Source organism: Calliphora vicina, chromosome 2, assembly GCF_958450345.1.
Source record: "Calliphora vicina chromosome 2, idCalVici1.1, whole genome shotgun sequence".
NCBI lineage: Eukaryota > Metazoa > Arthropoda > Insecta > Diptera > Calliphoridae > Calliphora > Calliphora vicina.
In genome coordinates, this window is record NC_088781.1 from 1,480,444 (window position 1) to 1,502,521 (window position 22,078).

Consider the following 22,078-nt stretch of genomic DNA (forward strand, 5'->3'; position numbering starts at 1 on the left):
AACAATGTATTATTTATACAAATTTCATGCGTTTCAACACGTTTCGTTTTAAAAAACAATTAAGAAAGTATGTTCGGTCAAGCCCGACTATATAATACCCTACACTAAGTAAAAGAGCAAAAACGTTTTTCTTTTAAAATTTCAATAATTTATATTTTTGAGTGATTTTCGGAAGTGGACCTATGACCAATTATGGACCGATCACCATGAAATTAGGTCGTGTGATTTATGCCTATATGAAATGTCATTATGTTGAATTTTGTGTGTATAACAAAATTTTTTTGCGATTTATGCACGTTAAAGTGATTTTCGGAAGCGGATCTATATGGGAACTATGACTAATTATGGACCGATCGTAACAAAGTTTGGTGACATGAATTTTGTATATATAAAACTTATTTGGAGTGGAATTTGTGGAGATACATATATAAATTAAACATTAATGACCGATAAAGTCCAATTTCGGAAGGACATTTGTATGGGGGCTAGGTGAAATAATGGACCGATTTCAGCCAAATAATATTTATCAAATTTGATCGAAATATCTTCATAATTGCGACCTGTACTCTGCGCACAAGGTTTACATGAACAGCCAGCCAGACGGACATCGTTTTATCGACTCAGAAAGTGATTCGATATACTTTAAGATAGGTGTTAGACTAATATTTTTGGGCGTTACAAACATCTGCACAAACGCATTATACCCTCCCCACTATGGTGGTGTAGGGTATAATGAAGAACCAACCTTCAGCTCAAATATTTACTTTCCAAAATAAATTTTTTGCAACTGTATCTCTTAATTTGTACTAACAGTATTTTTTGAGTGTACTACTCTTTTATTAAGAGACATTGCGAATTTGCTCTTGTCTTTTGTATCTGTGTGTTGATTATTAAAAGATTGTGTGAAATTCATTGATCGCTTTTCTCTGCTGTTGGTTGACAAGGTGGTACAACAACGTTTGTTGGAGTTTGAAATCACTTGCAATTCGGTCGCGTAACTGATCACAAGGACGTTGTCAGTGAATAGATAGTTCCGTGGATACGGTAATGTGACGAAAAAATTAATTAAAAAACTAAAACAAAAGTGATGAAATATAAATAAATAATAACAATAAAAAATAATTAAAGAGCAAAAAAATTTTAAATAAATAATTTTAAAAAAATATATGTACCTATATGTAGATAAAATTAAAAAAAAAAAGATTTGTGTTTGTTTTAAAGCTCGTGCATTTAGGTTGAATTAATAACATGACCGTCGCTAATAACGCGGTGAGATCGATATTCCCTCAGTGAATCATACTCGCGTTCTAGCCACACGCAAACAATGTTCTGACGTTTATTTCGTGGAATCCCTAGTATTATGTGAATCACAATTTCAGTCTGCATTTACAAACGATATTTTTCATTCATATTCGCAATTTAATCGTTTGTAAAAAAAAAAATTACAACTTTAAATTTACCGGCCGGTGACTTGCCTTATTATTATTATTTTTTAAATTCATCGAGTGTTTAATTGTATTCGTATTATATTGATAATGTTGGTGTTTCAAATAGTTAAAGCACGAAATATCTTGTGGTTTTTCGTAGAACGCTTAAGAACATAAGACTTTTAGGTCTCCAACGTATCGGTGTGTCGTCAAACCTGTGTTGTTGTTCATTCTTTTATAAATGGCTGTTATTTTAAATTATTGCTTTACTTGTGAAACTGCTTCAACAACAGCAACGAATTTATTCTCAGAATTGATGCGTAAACCGAATTCGCCAGCCTTATTGGATATCCAAATGCATGAAAATGAACCGCACGAAGAAGTCAGCAAAAGTACGGAAACAATACAAACCGGCGTGGAAGAAGAGAAAACGTGTAAAAAAAGATCATTGAGAAAATTACCGCCAACCAGGCGGTGTAGTTCCTCCTCTAGTAATAGTAGTGATAGTAGTTGTAGTTCCACATCAAAAAGTACTTACACCGATCGTTCAGAATCGGATAAATCATCAACCACAAACACTAGTGATAATTCTCAACGAACCACAAACAGAAAGAAATTACCACCCGCCTTGCCTTCAATAGAATCGCAGCGTACACTACCTGCCGCAGTGGAGAATCCGGATGTTATTTGTAAAGAAACCACTCCGCCACCACCCTCACCTGTTGAAGTTCCATTGGATCCACGTGTTTGGAAAGCCGAGCACATAGCCGGCTGGGTTAAATGGATGACTAAACAGTTTAAAATTGAACCAGAACCGGATATTGCACGTTTTCCCACCACCGGAACTGAGCTTTGCACACTCAGTCGAGCCGAATTTTGGGTATGTGCGGGATCGCGTGAGGGTGGCATTTTGTTTGCAAAACATTTCGCTTTAACCCTGCACAGTGCAACGGGCAGAGAAACGAGTCCCATGCTAAATGACAACGAACCAAGTAAGTTTTGTGAAAGTGATTTATTAAAATGTTATGCGACCATATGTTAATGCTTAACCTATCTCTACACTTGATACTTTTTGGTCATGATATAGTCTCTTTATTTACTTAATAGACAAGGGATTAAGTAAATTAAAGGAATTGAAATATCATTTCGAATTTCATGATAAATATATGCGAAGCAAACTTTCGGAGTGGTTTCAGATATGTAATTGTGAAGCATTATTTAATTCTTAGAAATCATTCTATGATTCATTCGATTAGCTTACTGAGCTTTATGGTTCTAATTATTCTAATTCAATAACCAGAGCTAGAATTAGTATTAGCATCTAATTAGAATAATAAGAACCATAAAACTCAGTAAGCATTCATAATCGAAATTACATACATTCAAGCTTTGAATGATATTTTTTCTTGTTAATTTAAATCTAATCCAATTTATTGTAAATATTTTAAACAATGTTAATTCTAGCTCTGGTTCTTAAATTAGAATAATAAGAACCATAAAGCTCAGTAAGGTAACAGAATGAATCATATAATGATTTCTAATCATTAAATATAATGCTTCACAATTACATATATGTGAAACCACTCCGAAAGTTAGCTTCGCAATGATTTTTTATTTCAATTTCAAACAAAAACCATGGTACAATATAATATGTGTTCTTTAAGTAATAGAGAAAATATATTTTTAGCTTTTACCGTTGGCAAAATATTCATTCAATTTATTTCCATGCCCAATAATTTATTACTAGAATTGTTATTTTATTTTTACCAATACTCTTGAAATACACTGACCATTTGAAATTGAATTCCGTAGGTCGAGTATTTTATTTATTTATTTGATTTGATTCAAATCGCTTAAATACTCGTACCAGTCGTTACAATAAATAGCTGCTTAGGGAATTGCTGAAATAAACAGTAAATCCTTTTGTACGCAAAGACTCTCTGTGGTCAAAAGCCAATTGCAATTGCTTTCGTTCAACACTTTCACATGGAGTTGTCTTAATAATGGCAATTTAGGTAGATCGTTCAACGATGATAAGCGTAAAATGTATTAGAGGTCATTGTTTTTTCTCATCACACCCTTTTGTTATCACACATACGATATACATACAATGTTTAACTCATTAAATGATAAGAAGTGTTTATGGAGCATGTGTGGAATACAGTGAGTTATTTCCATTTCTAATAAATAGTAGGGCGGAACATAAACATTCGATAAATATTTTAATCTTACGAAATTATGACATTATTGGCATTCTTTAAAACAAAACCAAACATTAATGATTTGCATGCGATGAAAACGAATATTAAGGCAGATTTTCAAAATTTTATAACCGAATCTAATATATAAGCGTATACTATAGGTATGATATGGACAATCTGTCGTCTTAACTATTTCAATTTGAGGAAAATGAGAAAAAATATACTTTAAAATTTTTTTTAATAACAATATCAGATGATATTGTTGGCATTGAACACGTATCTATATGCAATCTGATTTTTATAATTTAAAAATATCTATAAAATGGAACTAATATTTTAGAAATGGTTTGCAAAAGATCGACTTTTGCATAATTATTAAAACTAGGATCGCCTGGTGGTCAAAATTCGACCACTAATAACGAAATTATACAGTTACTTCGAGTATACGCACGTGTATTTAGATGTGCATAAACATGTTTTTCAAGCAAATTTAGAACGCTTTTTAACACTTTTATGGAAATAATTTAAAAAAAAAAAAATTTATATTGTGCACATCTAGAGAAAATAATCTTTTAAACCATATATGTTTCATCAATATTGGTGGACAATAACATACTTAAAAGTGTACCACAAAAAAACGTGTTGCCTATTTATATATAAGATGTATTATGCAAAACCTAGCTATTGCTAGAGTTTATCTATAAAATATATTAAAAAAAGTTGTTGTTGAGTCAACAACACGCATTTTCATCTTTGAAGCTAAATATTTTAATTGGTGAAAGCAATTTTTATACCATCTGTGCATCAGATGTAGTTTAATAAAAATAACCATAGTCAATCAAAAACTCGATTTTGAATTTTTGTGTAGTTACGTCCGTCTGCATTTAAGATGACGATATGTAGATTATTTGTTATTAAATAATCACAGGCGTTATTAAATAAATAAAATATAAAATATTTTTTTTAATACTTTCATAGTTTTACTATTGTTTAGCTCAAATGCTGATGATTTTGGAGATGGTTGAATCTGGAGAATTGGAAATTAACTCATTGAACCAAAACAAATCCCAATCGATTTGTTTACTCAGTAATAAACAAATGGTTCCAACAAATGAAAAGAAAAGAAACAACAAATGGAATTAAGAAATGGAACTTATTGTTTATTATTCTGGGGGAAGAAGTTCTTACCAGTATGTAGTTCTGTTTACAATCGGTAGGTTATTTTTATGTTTTAGCGGAAACAAGTAGGATCCCAGCTTTGAACATCAATAGTATACAGTTTAAGATTGGATATACATGAATTTATCTCACGTTGGAGCTGCTTAATGGCTTTACCCGATTCGGAATTTATAGTATGCAAACCAAATAAAATCTTGAGCTGACCATTCACCAAGATTCTACGATTTTCAAATCTATCATAGAGATTTGACCATGCTAATTCGAAACCGTGGTTAGTCAAAGGGCTTTTTTTGACAATATCTATTTGGAGAGCCTTTGGGCACTGAATCGCATCGTAGGGTATCAACAATATCGGAGAGTTTCGTTAAACACTTGCAATAATTTATACAAGTATTTTTTTTTGGAATTAAGAAACGGAATTTATTGTTTATTATTCTGGAGGAAGAAGTTCTTATCAGTGTGTAGTTCTGTTTACAATCGGTATGTTATTTTTATGTTTTAGCGGAAACAAGTAGCTGATCCATTTTATTTTACTATTTGACAGTTTATTAGGGATAATTTTCGTTAGAGCGACATAGATAATTATAGTTAATTTTTTGCTATAAAATATAAAACTTTAAGCTTTAGTGTTAATGTTAATTCTGTATTAGGGAGGTTCAACATTAACAACTATAATTGGTGTAATAAAATAAATAATAACAAAACTGAATATCGGATTTTTATTATGACCCGAATTTACATTTTAAATATAATTTTATTCATATGTTGGCCGCGACTACACTGTAGGTGTTCCATTCATAAGGTCACATTTACGATCACTATTTCCAGCATTGCTTGGTCTTCACGCAAACATTACTAAGCTTACGTTTCCGGAATAACTGCGTTTCCAAAATAACAGTTACAGCTAAAATACCGTTACCATAATTTAAATTATATAAATTTTATCTTCAAATAGTAATTGAAGTTATTGATATCTATAAAATTTAATGTATAATAACGTAAGCTTTGTGTGCAAACATCCTAAGTCTCTTTCATACATTTCACATTTCAGAAGTGTGTTGGCGACTTATAATTCCTCTTTGGGACTTACTACATTTTCTATTACTTATTTTGTGCCTATTTTCTTATAACATGTTTTCTTTATTTTTATCGTTTTAACTGTGTTATTGCATTTGAAGTCATCAGTAATCAATATCCAATATTTCATTAAACAATTTATGAACGTGGTTATACTCAATTCCATTTTACTGGTACAATAATTTTGCATTTTTGAATTAAAATAACATTAATTTAGCACGTTTGTATATCACAAAATGGACATTTTAATAAAAAAGTATATAAATTCACTTAAATAAATATATCTTCATAAAAACTACTTTTTAAAAATAAATCTAATTAACTTAGGAAAATAATTAAACAATAATCCCCTAAACACTCAAATTACTATTATTTCAGGAAATATGAAAGTATGTATAACGAAACCCAAGTAACTAATAATTTAAAAAAACAGAAGAGCTCAGGTTAATAACAGTGTAACAGACTTCATGACCATAAACAATAACTTGAGCAACAAAACCATTCATTAAGACACATCTGATGAAGGCATTAAGGATGCGAAGGGCACATGAATAAAAGAATGAATGCATTGTCATGTCATTTTGGTGGCTCAAGTGATGAACTGTAATAAACGATGTAAATATGATAATTTCTCACAGGATGTGGCATCTAATAAAAATCACAATAATCCCAAATGCTTCAACATTCACAACACACAAGGCACAAGTATAGGACTGAACGCTGGAAGGACGAACTACACAGGATTCCCAAACAATGAAATCACTTACAAACAGCATGGGGTCATAAAGTCATGTCATGACTCTGCGCATTTATCTCATGGAATTTTGTTATTATTGTTTTTATTATTATTGTGTTGTGGGGTTGCATGGATGCAAAGTGTTTGTACGAGTGAGTAGCATTATGGAGAAGACCACCCACAATGCTGAAAGTTAAAGGAAGTAGGAATGACGAAGGTTGAAGTTAACATGTTAAATATCAAATAAACAGGTTTAAAAATGCAAAATAAAAACGGAAACTGCTGAAGTTCGACAGGAAAATGATTGGTTTAATTTCATGTTGTTTATTTAACGTATGTAGTACATATATAAACACTTTTTATGACAAAATTCTTTAACACACAGTTTATTAAGAAGTTATTTTCTGAACTTTTAGAATTAACATTTTAATTGATAAAGTTTTGGTATGTAGCTAAATATTTCACAAATTTAATTCGTATAGAGAAATCTAAATCTATTTTAAACCATAAATGATTTTTAACATTATTTACAAACAAATTAATTACAACGTACAAACTACATAAATATGTATCTGTTAGGGTATTCATTCGACTAATGATCGTTCGATTAATCGAATAATTTCTTACGAATAATTATTCGAACAAGGGCCATTTTCGAATAATGAATAATTCAAACAATTTTATGTAGAATAATCGAATAAAACGAATAATATTTAAATTTATTAAATTGCTTAAAATTTTTCATAATTTCAAATTTAAATAAGTAATAATGACCACAAAAATTTTATTGTTTCTGAAATTCGACAAATAACTAGAGACAAATGGACTTTCGATCACTGTAGATGAGTGTTCCGATAGCTCCTTCTATAAATATATAAATATTACTGCAAGAAGTTACAATTCTAAAAACAAATCTTTCAAAATTTTTAACTTAGGATGAAAATAAAAGGTACGGAATAAAATATTTGTTATTTAGCTGGCGAAATATTAGAAGAATCGCAATTAATAATCAAAATTTTAACTTAGATTAAAGTGGAGTTGAATGTGACGGAGAATGTGATTTTGAAACGGTTTGATTTGTAATGATTACATTGAAATAGATGAAGGCCATGACCTTCAAATATATATATAAATGATGTTATTCACCGCGTACGTAAGTGTTGCAAAATATTTAATAAATCGAATGATAAACCCAAATATTGCAAACAATCGTTTTGTTGCAAGAAAAGCATGGAGTTTGTCTTACACATGATTTTAAACATCGTTGAGCATCTTTGTCTAACATGGTAATAAACTTTTTGCGTATTTGTAAATGCGTCAATCATGCACTGCCTGATTTCAAATTAGCCACGTTCACTGACAATGGTATCAAACTTTGGACAGATTCCCTTTATTGTGTAATTCCTCAAGACCACTTTATTAAGAAAAGATTCGGCAACGTTGATAGAGCTTGATGTATAATACAATTTGTTATAAATAATTTAGAAAGAGTGAATAATTAACACAGTACAACACATAATTTTGGGACTCAATTCTGACAATTGCACGTGAAAGTAGCCCCAAAAATAAGAACTTCTGAATCATTAGTTTTGTCAAGTTGGCTGCCGTAATAATTTAATGGGCATACGAATTTTTTTCCTCAAGGTGGATTTTTATCACTTTTTCTATACTTTAGCACGGTTATATCTCGTATACCGTACGGAATATCTCTTTTGTGGCTGAAGCAAAGTTGTAGATATTGAATAGTAGAAAAAAAGTACGGAACATACCTACCCGAAAAAGGTGCATCCAGTGCCTTAAAAATCGCAAAAATTCCCATTTTTTTAAATTTTTTTTAACAATTTTTCAGGTTTTTTGCTCAATAACTGGATTACAAATCCAATTATGGACCGATCACCATGAAATTAGGTCGTGTTATTTGTGTCTGAAAGTTATTTATCATGAATTTTGTATGTATACCATAATTTTTAACAGATTTATGTACTTTAAAGTGATTTTCGGAAGCGTGTCTTATATGGGAGCTACGACTAATTATGGACCGATCATAAAAAAATTTGGTACATATAATTTGTTCGGCCCAAGGACGAAAACTGTTGAAATTGGCTGAAATCGGTTCATTATTTCACCTAGCCCCCATACAAATGTCCTCCTGAAATTGGACTTTATCGGTCATAAATGTTTAATTTATATATGTATCTACACAAATTTCGCTCCAAATAAGTTTTATATAAACAAAATTCATGTCAAAAAATTTTATTATGATCGGTCCATAATTATTCATAGCTCCCATATAAGACCCGCTTCCGAAAATCACATACAAAATTCATGATAAATAACTTTCATATAGACACAAATCACACGACCTTCATGGTGATCGGTCCATAATTGGATTTGTAATCCAGTTATTGAGCAAAAAACGTGAAAAATTTGTAAAAAATCTAAAAAAATGGTAATTTTTGCGATTTTTAAGGCACTGGATTCACCATATTTGGGTAGGTATGTTCCGTACTCTTTTTCTACTATTCAATATCTACAACTTTGCTTCAGCCACAAAAGAGATATTCCGTACGGTATACGAGATATAACCGTGCTAAAATATAGAAAAAGTGATAAAAAACCTCCTTGAGGAAAAAAAAATCGTATTGCCATTAAATTATTACGGCAGCCAACTTGACAAAACTAATGATGCAGAAGTTCTTATTTTTGGAGCTACTTTCACGTGCAATTGTCAGAATTGAGTCCCAAAGCAATGAACTGAAAAATGTTGTACTGTGTAATTTACTAAAGAATTAGTTACTCAATTTAAAACCCGAATTAATGAACGACATAAAAAAGTTCTTAATACGTTTATATTGTAGTTATTTGAATTCAGGATCATGTCCAAAACGGAAACTAAAGGGTTTGCTAGTCAATTGTTTTGTAGATTGTTCGAGAGTTAATCTGATCAGAAAATTTCCGTTGAAAATTTAATGATGGTCTTTGTTTTTGAATGTTTTTAACATTATCAATACTTGAAATGTTAACTTTAACGTTATTTTTTGTTTTTCTTTAACAATAAAGTATTAAAAAACCGACTCAAAACTTCATTCTTTAATTTTTTAAAAAAATTTAAATTATTCGAATAGTACGATTAATTTTAAACGTGTGATCGAATTATTCGAACAAGTTAAAATCTCTTATTCAAATTATTCGTTTTATTCGAACAAGAGAAAAATCGAATAATTCGAATACCCTAGTATCTATGTATGCCAGTCCGTAGTATGTCCGTCTTAAAATTCAACGTTTGACATCAATGCGCGTCAGGTGGAGCACATCCAAAAGTACATATTGTGAAACAAATTTTTGGAGAAAATATTAAATTAACCATATTATAGTTACCACAATCAAATAATTAGTTACTGTGACTATAATATTGTTAAAAAACTTGTACTATTTTCTGTGTGCATTAAGTTGCAATATTTTGTCTTATAAATAAATCAAGTATTCTGTATCTGTACGAGTATTTTTCTAATTAATTGATTAAAGTTTATTTTTTGCCAGTGGATTAAAATCAAATATAAGAAAATCTTTCCTCCTTAGAGGGGGGTTAATTTAAGCTAACAAAAGCTGACAAAGGTTGGCACATATTGAATTTTTCTGGCTAAAGGATAACAATACAACAACCACGACAAGCAATAGTTGAAACGGCAACACTATTATTATCATCATCATAAGGAATAAATATGCCACCCATTGGGCGAATAAATTTAACTCTAACATTACAAGAGTACACACGTACGTATTGTCATTTTCATAGCGCAAAGTGGGTGGATGGATATCTTTTGTAGTGCAAAACGTTTCTATCAAATACAAACAATACTCAGTTATGTTCAGACATCCGTACGTAATGGTTACAAATAACGGAACGTGAAGCAGTTTTTAAACATTTAGACAAACATTTGCGGTTACTTAATATCGACTTCCTGTGCAAAAATTCCTCCTTTAGTCAGTTGATCAAATTTATTTTTAAAAAATAAAAACAAAATATAAATAAACTAAAAATATTTTATGAATTTTTAAAAATAAAATTCTCGGAATTGGCTTGTGAATAATTGTGAACAGACGAACAATTACTCGTTCGTATAAACGTATAACAAAAACAAGTTTTATTTAAGAGGAGCAAAAATAAATAAATTATTTGCATTTAAATATTTTTAACAATGAGTGTCAGTGTTGATGTGGGCGTTATGTGGCGCCTCTCTGAAGACTTTAATCGCCGTTTTGGTGTACGTATGCAACCACCAGCGCCACCACACCACCACCATTCACATTATCACGGACATCCGACTCATCATACTACGGCTACAGCAAGATCAATGATATTTAATGGTTCGTTGAGATAATCATGTGATAAAAAAACTGTACTAATGAATACAAATTAATATATGTAATTGTAAACATATTAATAAATTGTTAATGATTTGTTGAACATTGATTTAATATTTTCCATCTCCAAATAATTTTCTTGCTTTTTTAGTAAATGTTTAAACGTTTTAAAATAATAATTACCAATATATTTCAAGAATAAACAATTGAAGATTTTGTTCAAGTTTCTGTACCGATACGACACAGGATAACGATATCCGATCATTCTAATTATTTAGGGAACATATTATTGTGGTGTATGCTAAAAGTAAATTCGTAAATTATCTTTAATATAAAAAAATCAATTTTAACATATTAAAGGAACCAAATTTTGAAATGTTACCAGACCAAAACCAATTTCTTATTCTCTTCATCACACGCTCTGCAGCCAGATGAGCCTTCAACTCTGTGTGTCCAGTTAACACATTAACTAGTCTTTCGAGTGTTGGCTTATTTAGGTTCGGAATGTCTTTTTTCCCCAAAGGTTATTGGTCATCCTGGCGACATTATAGTTCTGAGATTATAGTTTATTGTCCACTCATTTAATTAATATTTAAACCAAAAAGATTATCAACCATTAGTTATCCAATATACATAAATAATTGGTTGAAGCAATCTCAAGTTTGTTTGAAAATTCTTTTATAAAATATGGGCATTTCCTGGGGTTATGAACCTACGCTTTTGATGTCCAAAGAATATAGAAACAAATATTTTCCTGGCATTTTTTGGAGATTGCTAGCTCTCTTTTTAGTGCAAAAGATGGATTCCATAGACTTTAAGTTTTCATAATGATAGTTATAAACACGTGGTAACGAACGTACGCAAAATAGAAGTCAACTTAAGCTGACAGTAGTGAAATGTAAAAATTTGCGAAATGGAACGGAATATTTAAATGCGATTAATTTATTTTAAAAGTGTATTAATGTAGGTCTTTATCCGGTATTTACACAATTAAATATTTCTATTGGTTTTTGTTTAATTGACTTAAGTACCGGTATCGAACGTACGGGTCGCGAACGTAAGATTTTTCCATATGTTTATTATTAGTATCACCATGCATTTTCTCATAAAAATCTTCAAATTTCCTTAACAAACAAGTAAGAAAGTATGGTCGGTCAAGCCCTACACTAAGTAAAACTTTTCGTTTAAAAATTCAATAATTTATATTCGTGAGTAATTTTCGAAGTGGGCCTTATATGGGAGCTATGACCAATTATTGACCGATCACCATGAAATTAGGTGGTAGTTTATGTCTATGTGAAAGTTATTTATGTTGAATTTTATGTGTATACCTACATTTTTATGAGATTTATGATCGTAAAAGTGATTTACGGAAGCGGGTCTAATGTGGGAGCAATAGGCTTCGTCCTTGGGCCGAAAAAATTATATGTACCAAATTATATCGAATATCTTCAATAAAACACGATGATTATCAACATTTTATTTTTCGATCCTGGTTGACTAATGGGAGGAAATGCCCATATTGAAATACTTTTATATGTTTTTTGAATTCAGACCGAGCTGAATTAAGTAATTTTGTGATTTCGTCCGTTTTAACATCGTTTCAAAATCGGTTAAATGAGTTAAGAATGTTTAAATTTGCGCGTCCAAAAAAATATACTTTTGCCCATATCGGAAATTGGAACTTTTAAAACCGGGTTTGTTATTGTAATTAAAGCCGTTTATTTGGGTTATTCGCTGAAAAAATATGTATATGAAAAGTATCAGGTGTGACTGTAATTAACTCAAGTGCTAAAAACACCAGTATAAACGGTTTAGATTTCGGATATTATTTCGGTCCAAATTTTGTAATTTCGGTGCAGTCTGAAAAATCTGTTTTTATTTATAAAAGTTTCTGTATTATGCCTAATTTTAACCGAATACTGGTATTAGGCCTATTTCGGTCTAATCCGAAACCGAATATTCTGTCGGACTCTACTTATTTTATATTCTTTTGTAGTCTTAATTCATTTTCTTATAACAGTATTATTTAATTTTTATTTCAAATAACTAAGGAGTGCGCATGCATAAAATGGCGTTTATGTTGATCGTAATAAAATAGAAACTAATAAGTGAACTTTTTTATATTTTATTATTAATAACAGCTATGTTCAATTTAATAATAACACTGCGTTACAAGATTTTGATATCCTCTTAACTGTTAGCTGGAATGAATAGGTAATGGGTCATTCATTAAATGTTCCAAACATATGTGGTATCCATCACGTCTAGTTTTCGAGGTACATGTCAATTAGGGCTATAACTAAATTTTGGCCCTAGCACCACGCGATGGAAATGTTGTGTTATTTACGATAAAAATTCGGGTAATTTTTGAATAAAAACCACACCCACATAAACGTTTTTTTAAAGTCAAAATTTTCTCAAATTTTTATTACTTTTTTATAGTAAAACAGCGGATTTTTCCCGTTACCGCAAATTTTACCACAAATAAAAAAAAAACTATTTGCGTTTTTTGGATAAAGAAAAATAAAAAAAATTATCTGCAAACTTTACCGCGGAACTTTTTTGACAACAGCGAAAAAGTAATATTTACCATTTTTATACCCTTGACCTTCGTGAGATAAGTTTGTCATTCCGTTTGTAATTTCCACAATATAATTTTCCGACCCTATAAAGTATATATATTCTGGATCCTTATATAAGCCATGTCCGTCTGTTGAAATCAATTATCTGAAGATCCCAGATATCTTCAGGATCCAAATCATCAATAATTCTGTCAGACATGCTTTCGAAAAGTTTCCTATTTAAAATCAGCAAAATCGGTCTACAAATGGCCGAGATATGAGGAAAAAACCAGGACAACCGAATAATTTTTGACCTATATATGAATTACTAAGTCATTAATATAGTCAAATGGATATCTAATGATAGATATTTGAAAGACCTTTGCAACGACGTGTATAAGACCATAGTAACTTGGACCTACAATGGGTCAAAATCGTAAAAAATAATTTTTAACCAGAATTTTGTTTCATCAAAAATTAAAAAACAAAAAAATTGTTTTTAAAATTTAAAATAACAATTCAAAAAATTAAAAAAAAACAACTTTGGAAAAAAATTAAATTTTGTTTACCTAAAAATATTTAAAATTTGTATTTTGAAGTAAAATTTGGTGAAGGGTATATAAGATTCGGCAGAGCCGACTATGCTAGGGCCATTTTGATATTTGCAAAAAATGTAAACTAGTTATAGCCCTAATGTCAATTATTATTTTTACTACCCTCACTTTAAGGTTAAAAAAAAACAGCTGGGCTTATCTCAAAGTTATAGCTATTTTGCTCGGATTACAGGGTGGGTTTACTAAATACTGTTGTTTTATTTGTATGTGGGACAACAGATCCACATAAAAGCACTATACTACAAAAGTATGGCTAGAAAGGTCAGATTTTGTTTGCGGAAATTCTAATGTTGAACATATACGATTGATAGATCCTAAAAATTTCATTTTACCACCACTCCACATAAAACTTGGTTCGATGAAAAATTTGTTCATGGCTGTGAATAAAGAGCAAAGTTAAGTGCTGACAAACAGAAAGCAGTTATAAAAGGGGTTTTAGGGAACCACAGATCCGAAAATGCAGAACAGCTAGTTAACGACATGTTAAAAGCTTACGAAAAATTGGGTTACAGAATGTCGTTGTCCCATTCTTCATGTCCCTTTCTTCATTCTCGTTCTTCTTTATTTCTATCTAATATTGGTGCGGTCAGTGAAGAGCAGGGAGAGAGGTTACACCATGATGTAAAGAAGCTTGAAAATTGATTTTATGCTAGTTGATTACTGTTGGAATTTAAAACGAGAAGATTATTAAAAGCACAAAAGAAAAAGTTAAAGTTTCACGATATTTTGTGTAAAAATTTTATAAGATGATTTCTTTTTTTTTTTGATTTTTTTGTACCTAAATGATAAAATTAAACTTGATTAATGTAAAAAATTCTAGTTGATTTTATTACATTTCTTTAAAATATCGAGTCATAACAGCAAAAAAGACGTAAGTGCCAAAAACCAAATTTTCCAGGAGAAGGTTTTTTTAAATATACTTGATTGAAGTCTAAGTATTACCTTGAAATTGAGTATATATGCACTGTTACTTCTTAACTATACATTGCATTTATTTTATTTCATATATTTCCAAGATAACGGGTATTTATGTCGCTTACGTCTTTTTCGCTGGCAGTTACACCCTTCTAATTTTATTAAAAACCCAATTTAATGTTTAATTTTTTTCATTTTGTTCAAATTATATTCGTGTATAAAAATTCAAAATAACGTTTTTTACCTTAAAAGACTAATATTAATTAATTTGTTAAAACGAATGAAGAAAAAACAATACATTGTACATACGTCTAAATTGTTTTTGCTGTAAAATCATAACGGTACATTATACAGCGATGGTATTTTGTGAGATGATGCGAATGATCGAGAACTATCGATGTTTATCAAAAATCTTATCTTTTTGGTGGTTATGGCTCAATATGTTTTGGCCTTTAAATTTTTAATATAAGTTTCGCCTACAAAAAAGATTGTGTGTAATTTTTAAATAACAATGGATTAGAGCTGTGGTCCGAACAGTCCGGGGGGAATCTATTCATACAGTCTTCATATAGATTAATATCTAAACAATTAAATATTTTAAAACAGTTCAACTCTAAGAAAATTGACTAGATTTGTAAATTTTTTTAAAAAATTATTTTACTTGAATACAAAATTAATATTTTGGTAAGAATTGTGCTGAATTCCCAATTATTAATAAATTCACTGAAATTTATTGTTGGGGGATACGCTAGTTCCTACGCGCATGAGGTCCAAATTCAATACTTAAACTCGACAAAACTTTCTCGAGTTTTGTATGCTCGCTACTGTATGTCTAATTCATTGGTCTACCAAGTACCGCTACAATTTTATAGCAAAAACAATTTTAGCATAAATGCACATCGGCCTTAGTATGTTTACATTGAATTAAAATAACAAAAAATCTTCTCCTGTAAAGTTTGATGCAAGGAATTTGTAATATAATGTAATTGAACACTTTTTTACGAAAAACGTTGATAGTAACTAAAACTGTTTTTAACATTTTTCACTAGCCGGATTCTAAATAATTTTGAAAATTCATTTTAAAATTTGTATTTAATTCGCTTTATTAAATATAGTATACTCGTGTTAATATTCTTCTAGATCCGCTTTTAAATCATAGCCTAATGAAAGTGATCATTTATTCATTGTAGTCATATTTTACTTTAATTAACTTTAAATAATAAATTTTATTTACGTCTTATTCACTTCTGACTAATTTTAACAATAATTTTTAGCCTTGCGAATTTAAGACGCTACGAAAAAACCAGCATCAATAAGTTCAAAAGTGGTTTTGTTTGTTTAAAAAAATTCCAAGAAATTTTGTTAAGAGTTATTTAATTCCTACAAATGCCACCATAATATTTGGGTTTTTTCATCTCCTGGTACACGAGTATTATAACACTTTGTATCTTTTTAACGTTTGTTACTTTTATTTTTATGATGTTTGTTTGTTTTTTTTTATTTTCAGACCCATACCAACTTTTAAATGCCGCTTCACATCGATTGGTTGTTCATGGTTCAGGGCAGATACAATTGTGGCAATTTTTGCTCGAACTGCTTGGTGATTCGTCGAAAAGTAATTGCATATCATGGGAAGGCACCAATGGAGAGTTTAAATTAATCGACCCCGATATGGTGGCCAAACTGTGGGGAGAGCGCAAAGCGAAACCAAATATGAACTATGATAAACTTAGTAGAGCTTTACGGTAAGTAAGAGAATATAAATGAACAAGAAGATGTATGTATGTGTTTCTGTGTATCTGTGTGAAAATGAGAGAATCATACACTCATATGTACATATTTTAAGTAGATTTACTGAGAGTTGTTCTTGTTTGTGATTATGCGTGGGTAACAACAACATTTTAGTGGTTGAATTTCATTGAAGGAATGGAATGTGTATGCATACCGGAACATACACTCAGTCCAAGATACAGATACATTTTTGGCGAAAAGGTGAACGATTTTTTTTTTTGTTTGTATAAAGTCTCTGAATTTAAAGGAGTATGCAATAAAAGGTATTAAACTTATAATGTCTGTGATGGCCAAAGTGGTCACTGAAATTTTCATATACAAAATCTATGTACTGGCTTTTTTTCTAGTTTAATACTTTTCCATTCATGACAAAATGTTCAAACGCTTGAATGTGTTAATGCTTATTAGCAGGACATGTTTAAATATGGGCAAAAATTCTCAAAAACTGGAAAATATGCACAAAATTACATATGTATGCACAAAATAGCATGGATATCAGTGTTGCCATATATTTTATGAAGAAAACTTTTTATTTCTAAAAAAAAACTTAAGTACATACATAGTAAAATTACAAAATTCCAATTCGTACATATAATCAGCCTGAGATAATTTATGTGAATTTAGTGTTTTCAATATTTTCAAATCAATTTCCCCATTTAGTAAAGGAATTTGGGGACAATAATTTTGAAATAAACGGCGCAACTTATAAATTTTAAATTTTCCAAAAAACTTTTTTTTTTTTTAAATAAAACTTTTTGCCTCTCAAAAAACTTGCAAAAACAGGGAAAAATTGTCATATTTTAACACTGATGGATATTCATAGGAGAAATATTAATTAATGCTTAAATTACTTTGATTTTAATAAAGAAAATTGTTACAAAGAACATTACAATTGGTCAATTCACAAGGTCTCCTGCCATGTCATATTGTCATAATGTCCTAATATGTATTTCACAATGGTTTGAAAATGTTGTTATTCCCTTTCTAATTAAAAATGTCCTAAAATAAGACTATGTTTATTGTGTTATCGTAACCAAAAAGCAGACCCCTGCGCAGAACGAGTATAATAGGACATTATGATAATATGACATGATAGGAGACCTTGTGAATTGACTAAGTAAAATGACAAACAAATAATATTTAAACCGACATAGCAAGATGGTCTTAAGTTTTATAAGGACCCAAAATATACATACATACATATGTATATAAGTTAAGGGGTCTGCAACCAATATTCGATGTGTCGTGTTGGATAAAAAAAACTCAAAACTAATATTTTCTTTAAAGAAATTATAGTCGAGTGCGAAAAATGCAAGAGGTTCTGAAAAAAATACTATTTTTTTTCTAAAAACTTGTGAAATATGCAAAAGCTGCTTATTGGGAATGATAATTAAAATTTTAGACATTATTAAAAATTCAACATGTTTTTCTTGAATGTCCAAATACCATAAATTCACTTATAAGCCTGTAACTTAGTTGAATATCAACTGATTTTAAGTGTCTCAGCGGAGTTAGAAAGAAGAAACTAAGGCCTTTCGAATGGAATATATGGTGAAAAAACAACTCCAAATTCGAAAATTTCTTAAGGTTTCTTAAATGAACATGGGTCCATAACAAAATATTCCAATAAATACGATCTTCCTCGCGATGTTTAATCTCGTTCCATTGTAATCTTAGTTTGGATAATTCATCACAATTTGTCGCTGGCCTTCCGATACGCCGACTACATTGTATATTCCAATTAGTGATGCCAAACGGGTAATCCCGTTCCCGAAAATCCCGGGGTTTAAGGGATTTCCTAAATCCCGAAGTCCGGGATTTTTTAATTTTAAATCCCGGGGTTTTCGGAATTTTCCAAATCCCGTTTTTCATAAATAAATAGGGGTAATTGTAATTTTTGTCTGCCTTTTTCATGCATTTTGACATTCTACATGCCCGAATATCGCTAAGTGATGTTCAGAAAAGTTGTTAAGCTGAACTCCTGCTACAATGTAGTTAATAAAGGAAAACGGTATTTTTGGTTTTCCTTGACTGGGGCTCTAGAAAATCAATTCTTCACCTTTTTTTTGTATGCTGTATAACAAAACTTAAATCCTCTTCAAATGAAAAATCGAGCTAAAGGCTTAATAAACCCAGATAACAATAACGAAACCAAATTATAATGTTCATTTGCAACTTGCAAAAGAAATAGATCATTTTATTTCTGAAGGAACAAGAGGAAAATTCTTGCAGATTTGTTATAAGTATTTGCAAACGGGTTTGCCAATGTGAAAGATGGAATGTGAGAGATGTTTTTCGGCAACAGCATATGTCGGAAACATACAGTAGCCCAATAAAGTCTACATACAAGAATTCAAATTAAATTTCTTTCGTTGAAGGCTGTATTTGTAAGTTAAAAGTAATGAAATATATTTGTTAAAAAATAAATTTACACTAAAAAAAATTAAAACAACATCACTTAAGTCGGGTTGAGCAACATTTCCTATCACGTCCAAAATTTCACCGTTATTAGAATTTTTGATTCTGAGTCAAATAACGATTTTTTTTTTTGGTTTTTTGGGCTTTAAAATATTATGAAACTTAATAGCCCACCCAAAAGTAGGCGTGACCGAGAATAAATTATTCTTCATTTTACTCAGAATCAATAACTCTAATAACGGTGAACTTTTGGTCGTTATTTGATTTTTTTTTTTGCTAAAATCGACAAGACATTTATTATTATATATCTTATCAAAAAAAACTGCTTTAAATTAAAATAACATAATAATTTTTCCTGTATGTAGACTTTCTTGGGCTACTGTGGATGCAGTAATATTCTTAAGAAGCTATTTAAAATAAACACTATTTTTTTTACTAAGGTACTGTTTTTACCAGTATGTACGTTTCTTTCTTTAGATTTCCCGAAAATACCGAAACCCCGGGTGGGGATTTCAAGATTCTTTACCAAATCCCGAACCCCGGGATTTTCAAAAATCAGTCCCGATTAGCATCTCTAATTCCAATATATAGCTTGTTTAGCAATGTCATTTAATGGTTTCCGCAGCGTTTGCCCAATTCAAAGCCATTTTCGATTCCGACGGGTGTTGGATATCGCATTTTGCGTTAACATTTGATGATAAACATTTATATATATTAAATATGCCGTATTGGCGCATTCCACATCCCGCAACCATACATACAGTAGTATGTATGGAAATTTAGCATTTAAAACATTTAAAAATAATGATAATAATGGCAGTAAGACCAATTTGAAGGACAAATTTTTGACTAGAAATTAATGAAATACGAAAAGATGTATGGACTGATATCTTGATCGAAAGTTCAAAATTAAAATTAGTATTCAAAATTGAATTGCCATTAAAGGGTTAAAATAACAACAAAACCGTTGAGTGTTATAAAAGCCTTTAAAAATATTTTGATAAATGTTGCACGTTAATAACTTGGAAATGTTGCGAAAACTTTTCCTGCTGAATAAATAAATAAATGATGAGGCATTTCTTTGAAAGTTCAACTTTCAGTACTACCGCAACAAATGATGACAAACGAGTCGGCGGCATTGTAAAAAAAATTAATTATAAAATGAACAAAATTTAATTTCTCTATACAAAATAAAACAGCTATTTACAATTCGTATGACTTACTATGTCTTATGTCTTTATTTATTTCTTTATAATTTCAGTTACTATTACGATAAAAACATAATGACCAAAGTCCATGGCAAACGTTATGCATATAAATTTGACTTTCATGGCCTAATGGCAGCTTGCCAGGCTCAGGCTCAAGGATGTGATCCTACCACCAGCATGGGCATGTTAAATCCCTACAAAGTTCCTCCACATCATCATGCTCATCACCATCAACACCATCACTATGCCACACAGCACCATAACTTACACCATTCTCACCATCATCATCCATCCGCCACTCTGCACTCGGAACACATTTCGCCATCGTCGTCGGCCTCCAGTTTAAGTTTTCTATCGCCATCAACAGCATCAATACCGTCGCCAATAGCAGAAGCTATACCAACATCCTCTAGTATGATAAGTTCATCTCCGCTCTTAATAACAGGATCTCAACAAGCCAATCTAATGACCACAACACTGGCGCCCTCAACGTCGTCATCTTCAGCAGGGATAGTAACATCAACACCATCAACCACGATGAGCACAACGTCGACCAGAAACTCATATTGGCCCTACGGCGGTGGCACAAACTATGAATGAAGACCTCCCTCGGATGCATTTAATTAAATAATTAAACAGAAATTTGTTATTTTTACAAGCCATCTTATCTTAGCCATATTTAGGCAAACAATAGAAAGTTAATCAACTATAAAATGTTGCCATTACTACCATTATAATATTCTCAACATGTCCGGTATCCAAATACTCCCACACACACACACACACACACAGTAATTTGTATGATGCCACCCATGGTGTAATGTTTACGGTCCTTTTTATGTGTGATACAAATTAATTCTCTGTAATTATATGGGCATTATTAGACCCTTGTAATTCCTGTGAAAATCATTGTCTTCCTTTTACGAACAAAAAGGGGAGACAAACATCCATTTTACATTTCATTTAGGAACTGTATGGTTGTACATATGTATGTATGCAAACTAAATTATAGCACATAGTATTAAATTAATAATATTTATCTAAGTTTATAAATTAGAATTACAGTAATATACATATGCACATATGTATGTATTTATTGTCTAGTTAATTATTATTTAAATAAGATTATTAAATATTTAAATATTTATTACACCAAACAATTACAGAACAAATCAATAAAGAAAATATTTAATATGAAATCATATGCTTCCTTTTACTGAGTGACTGATTTCTCTTCGTCCAGGAGGAATATCTTGACGATCGAATTATTCAGAATTTGGTTGCTTTAGCCGTAAAGTAAGATTTAAATTTTTTAAAAACGACACAGCAAAATACAAAATTTTATTTTTATATAAACATTTTAACAAATGTAATTCACCAATAACTTTAAAAATAATTTAAATCGAGAAAAGTAGATCAATCTGTAATCAATCACTCATACTTATTCTGATCAAATATTGATTTTTCATATGAAAATCTGCAATCACTTCGAAACTTTTAACTTCTGGTGTTTTTATATTTTTCTTGCTTTAATGCATAATTACGAATTTATTAAAATTTTCTTTGGTTTTCTTTTATACAAA

At 30.4% G+C, this 22,078-nt stretch overlaps 2 protein-coding genes across 2 annotated transcripts in view; both read left to right on the forward strand.

Annotated features, from left to right (window-relative positions):
* LOC135950128 (COX assembly mitochondrial protein homolog) overlaps positions 1-22,078 on the forward strand; it is a 187,152-nt gene that overhangs the window by 146,336 nt on the left and 18,738 nt on the right. The gene's annotated exons all lie outside the window — the stretch shown is intronic.
* On the forward strand, positions 1,489-21,694 carry LOC135950920 (DNA-binding protein D-ETS-6-like). The gene is made up of 3 exons (XM_065500446.1): positions 1,489-2,419; positions 16,586-16,823; positions 20,549-21,694. The coding sequence occupies exons 1-3, from the start codon at positions 1,669-1,671 to the stop codon at positions 21,093-21,095; spliced, it is 1,536 nt and encodes a 511-aa protein (XP_065356518.1). The 5' UTR covers positions 1,489-1,668; the 3' UTR covers positions 21,096-21,694.

Excerpts from the sequence above, each read along its gene's own strand:
- LOC135950920 (XM_065500446.1), top strand. The coding sequence starts at position 1,669 with ATGGCTGTTATTTTAAATTATTGCTTTACTTGTGAAACTGCTTCAACA. Across the intron at positions 2,420-16,585 it reads GCTAAATGACAACGAACCAA|ACCCATACCAACTTTTAAAT; the intron begins GTAAGTTTTGTG and ends TTTTATTTTCAG. Across the intron at positions 16,824-20,548 it reads AAACTTAGTAGAGCTTTACG|TTACTATTACGATAAAAACA; the intron begins GTAAGTAAGAGA and ends TTATAATTTCAG.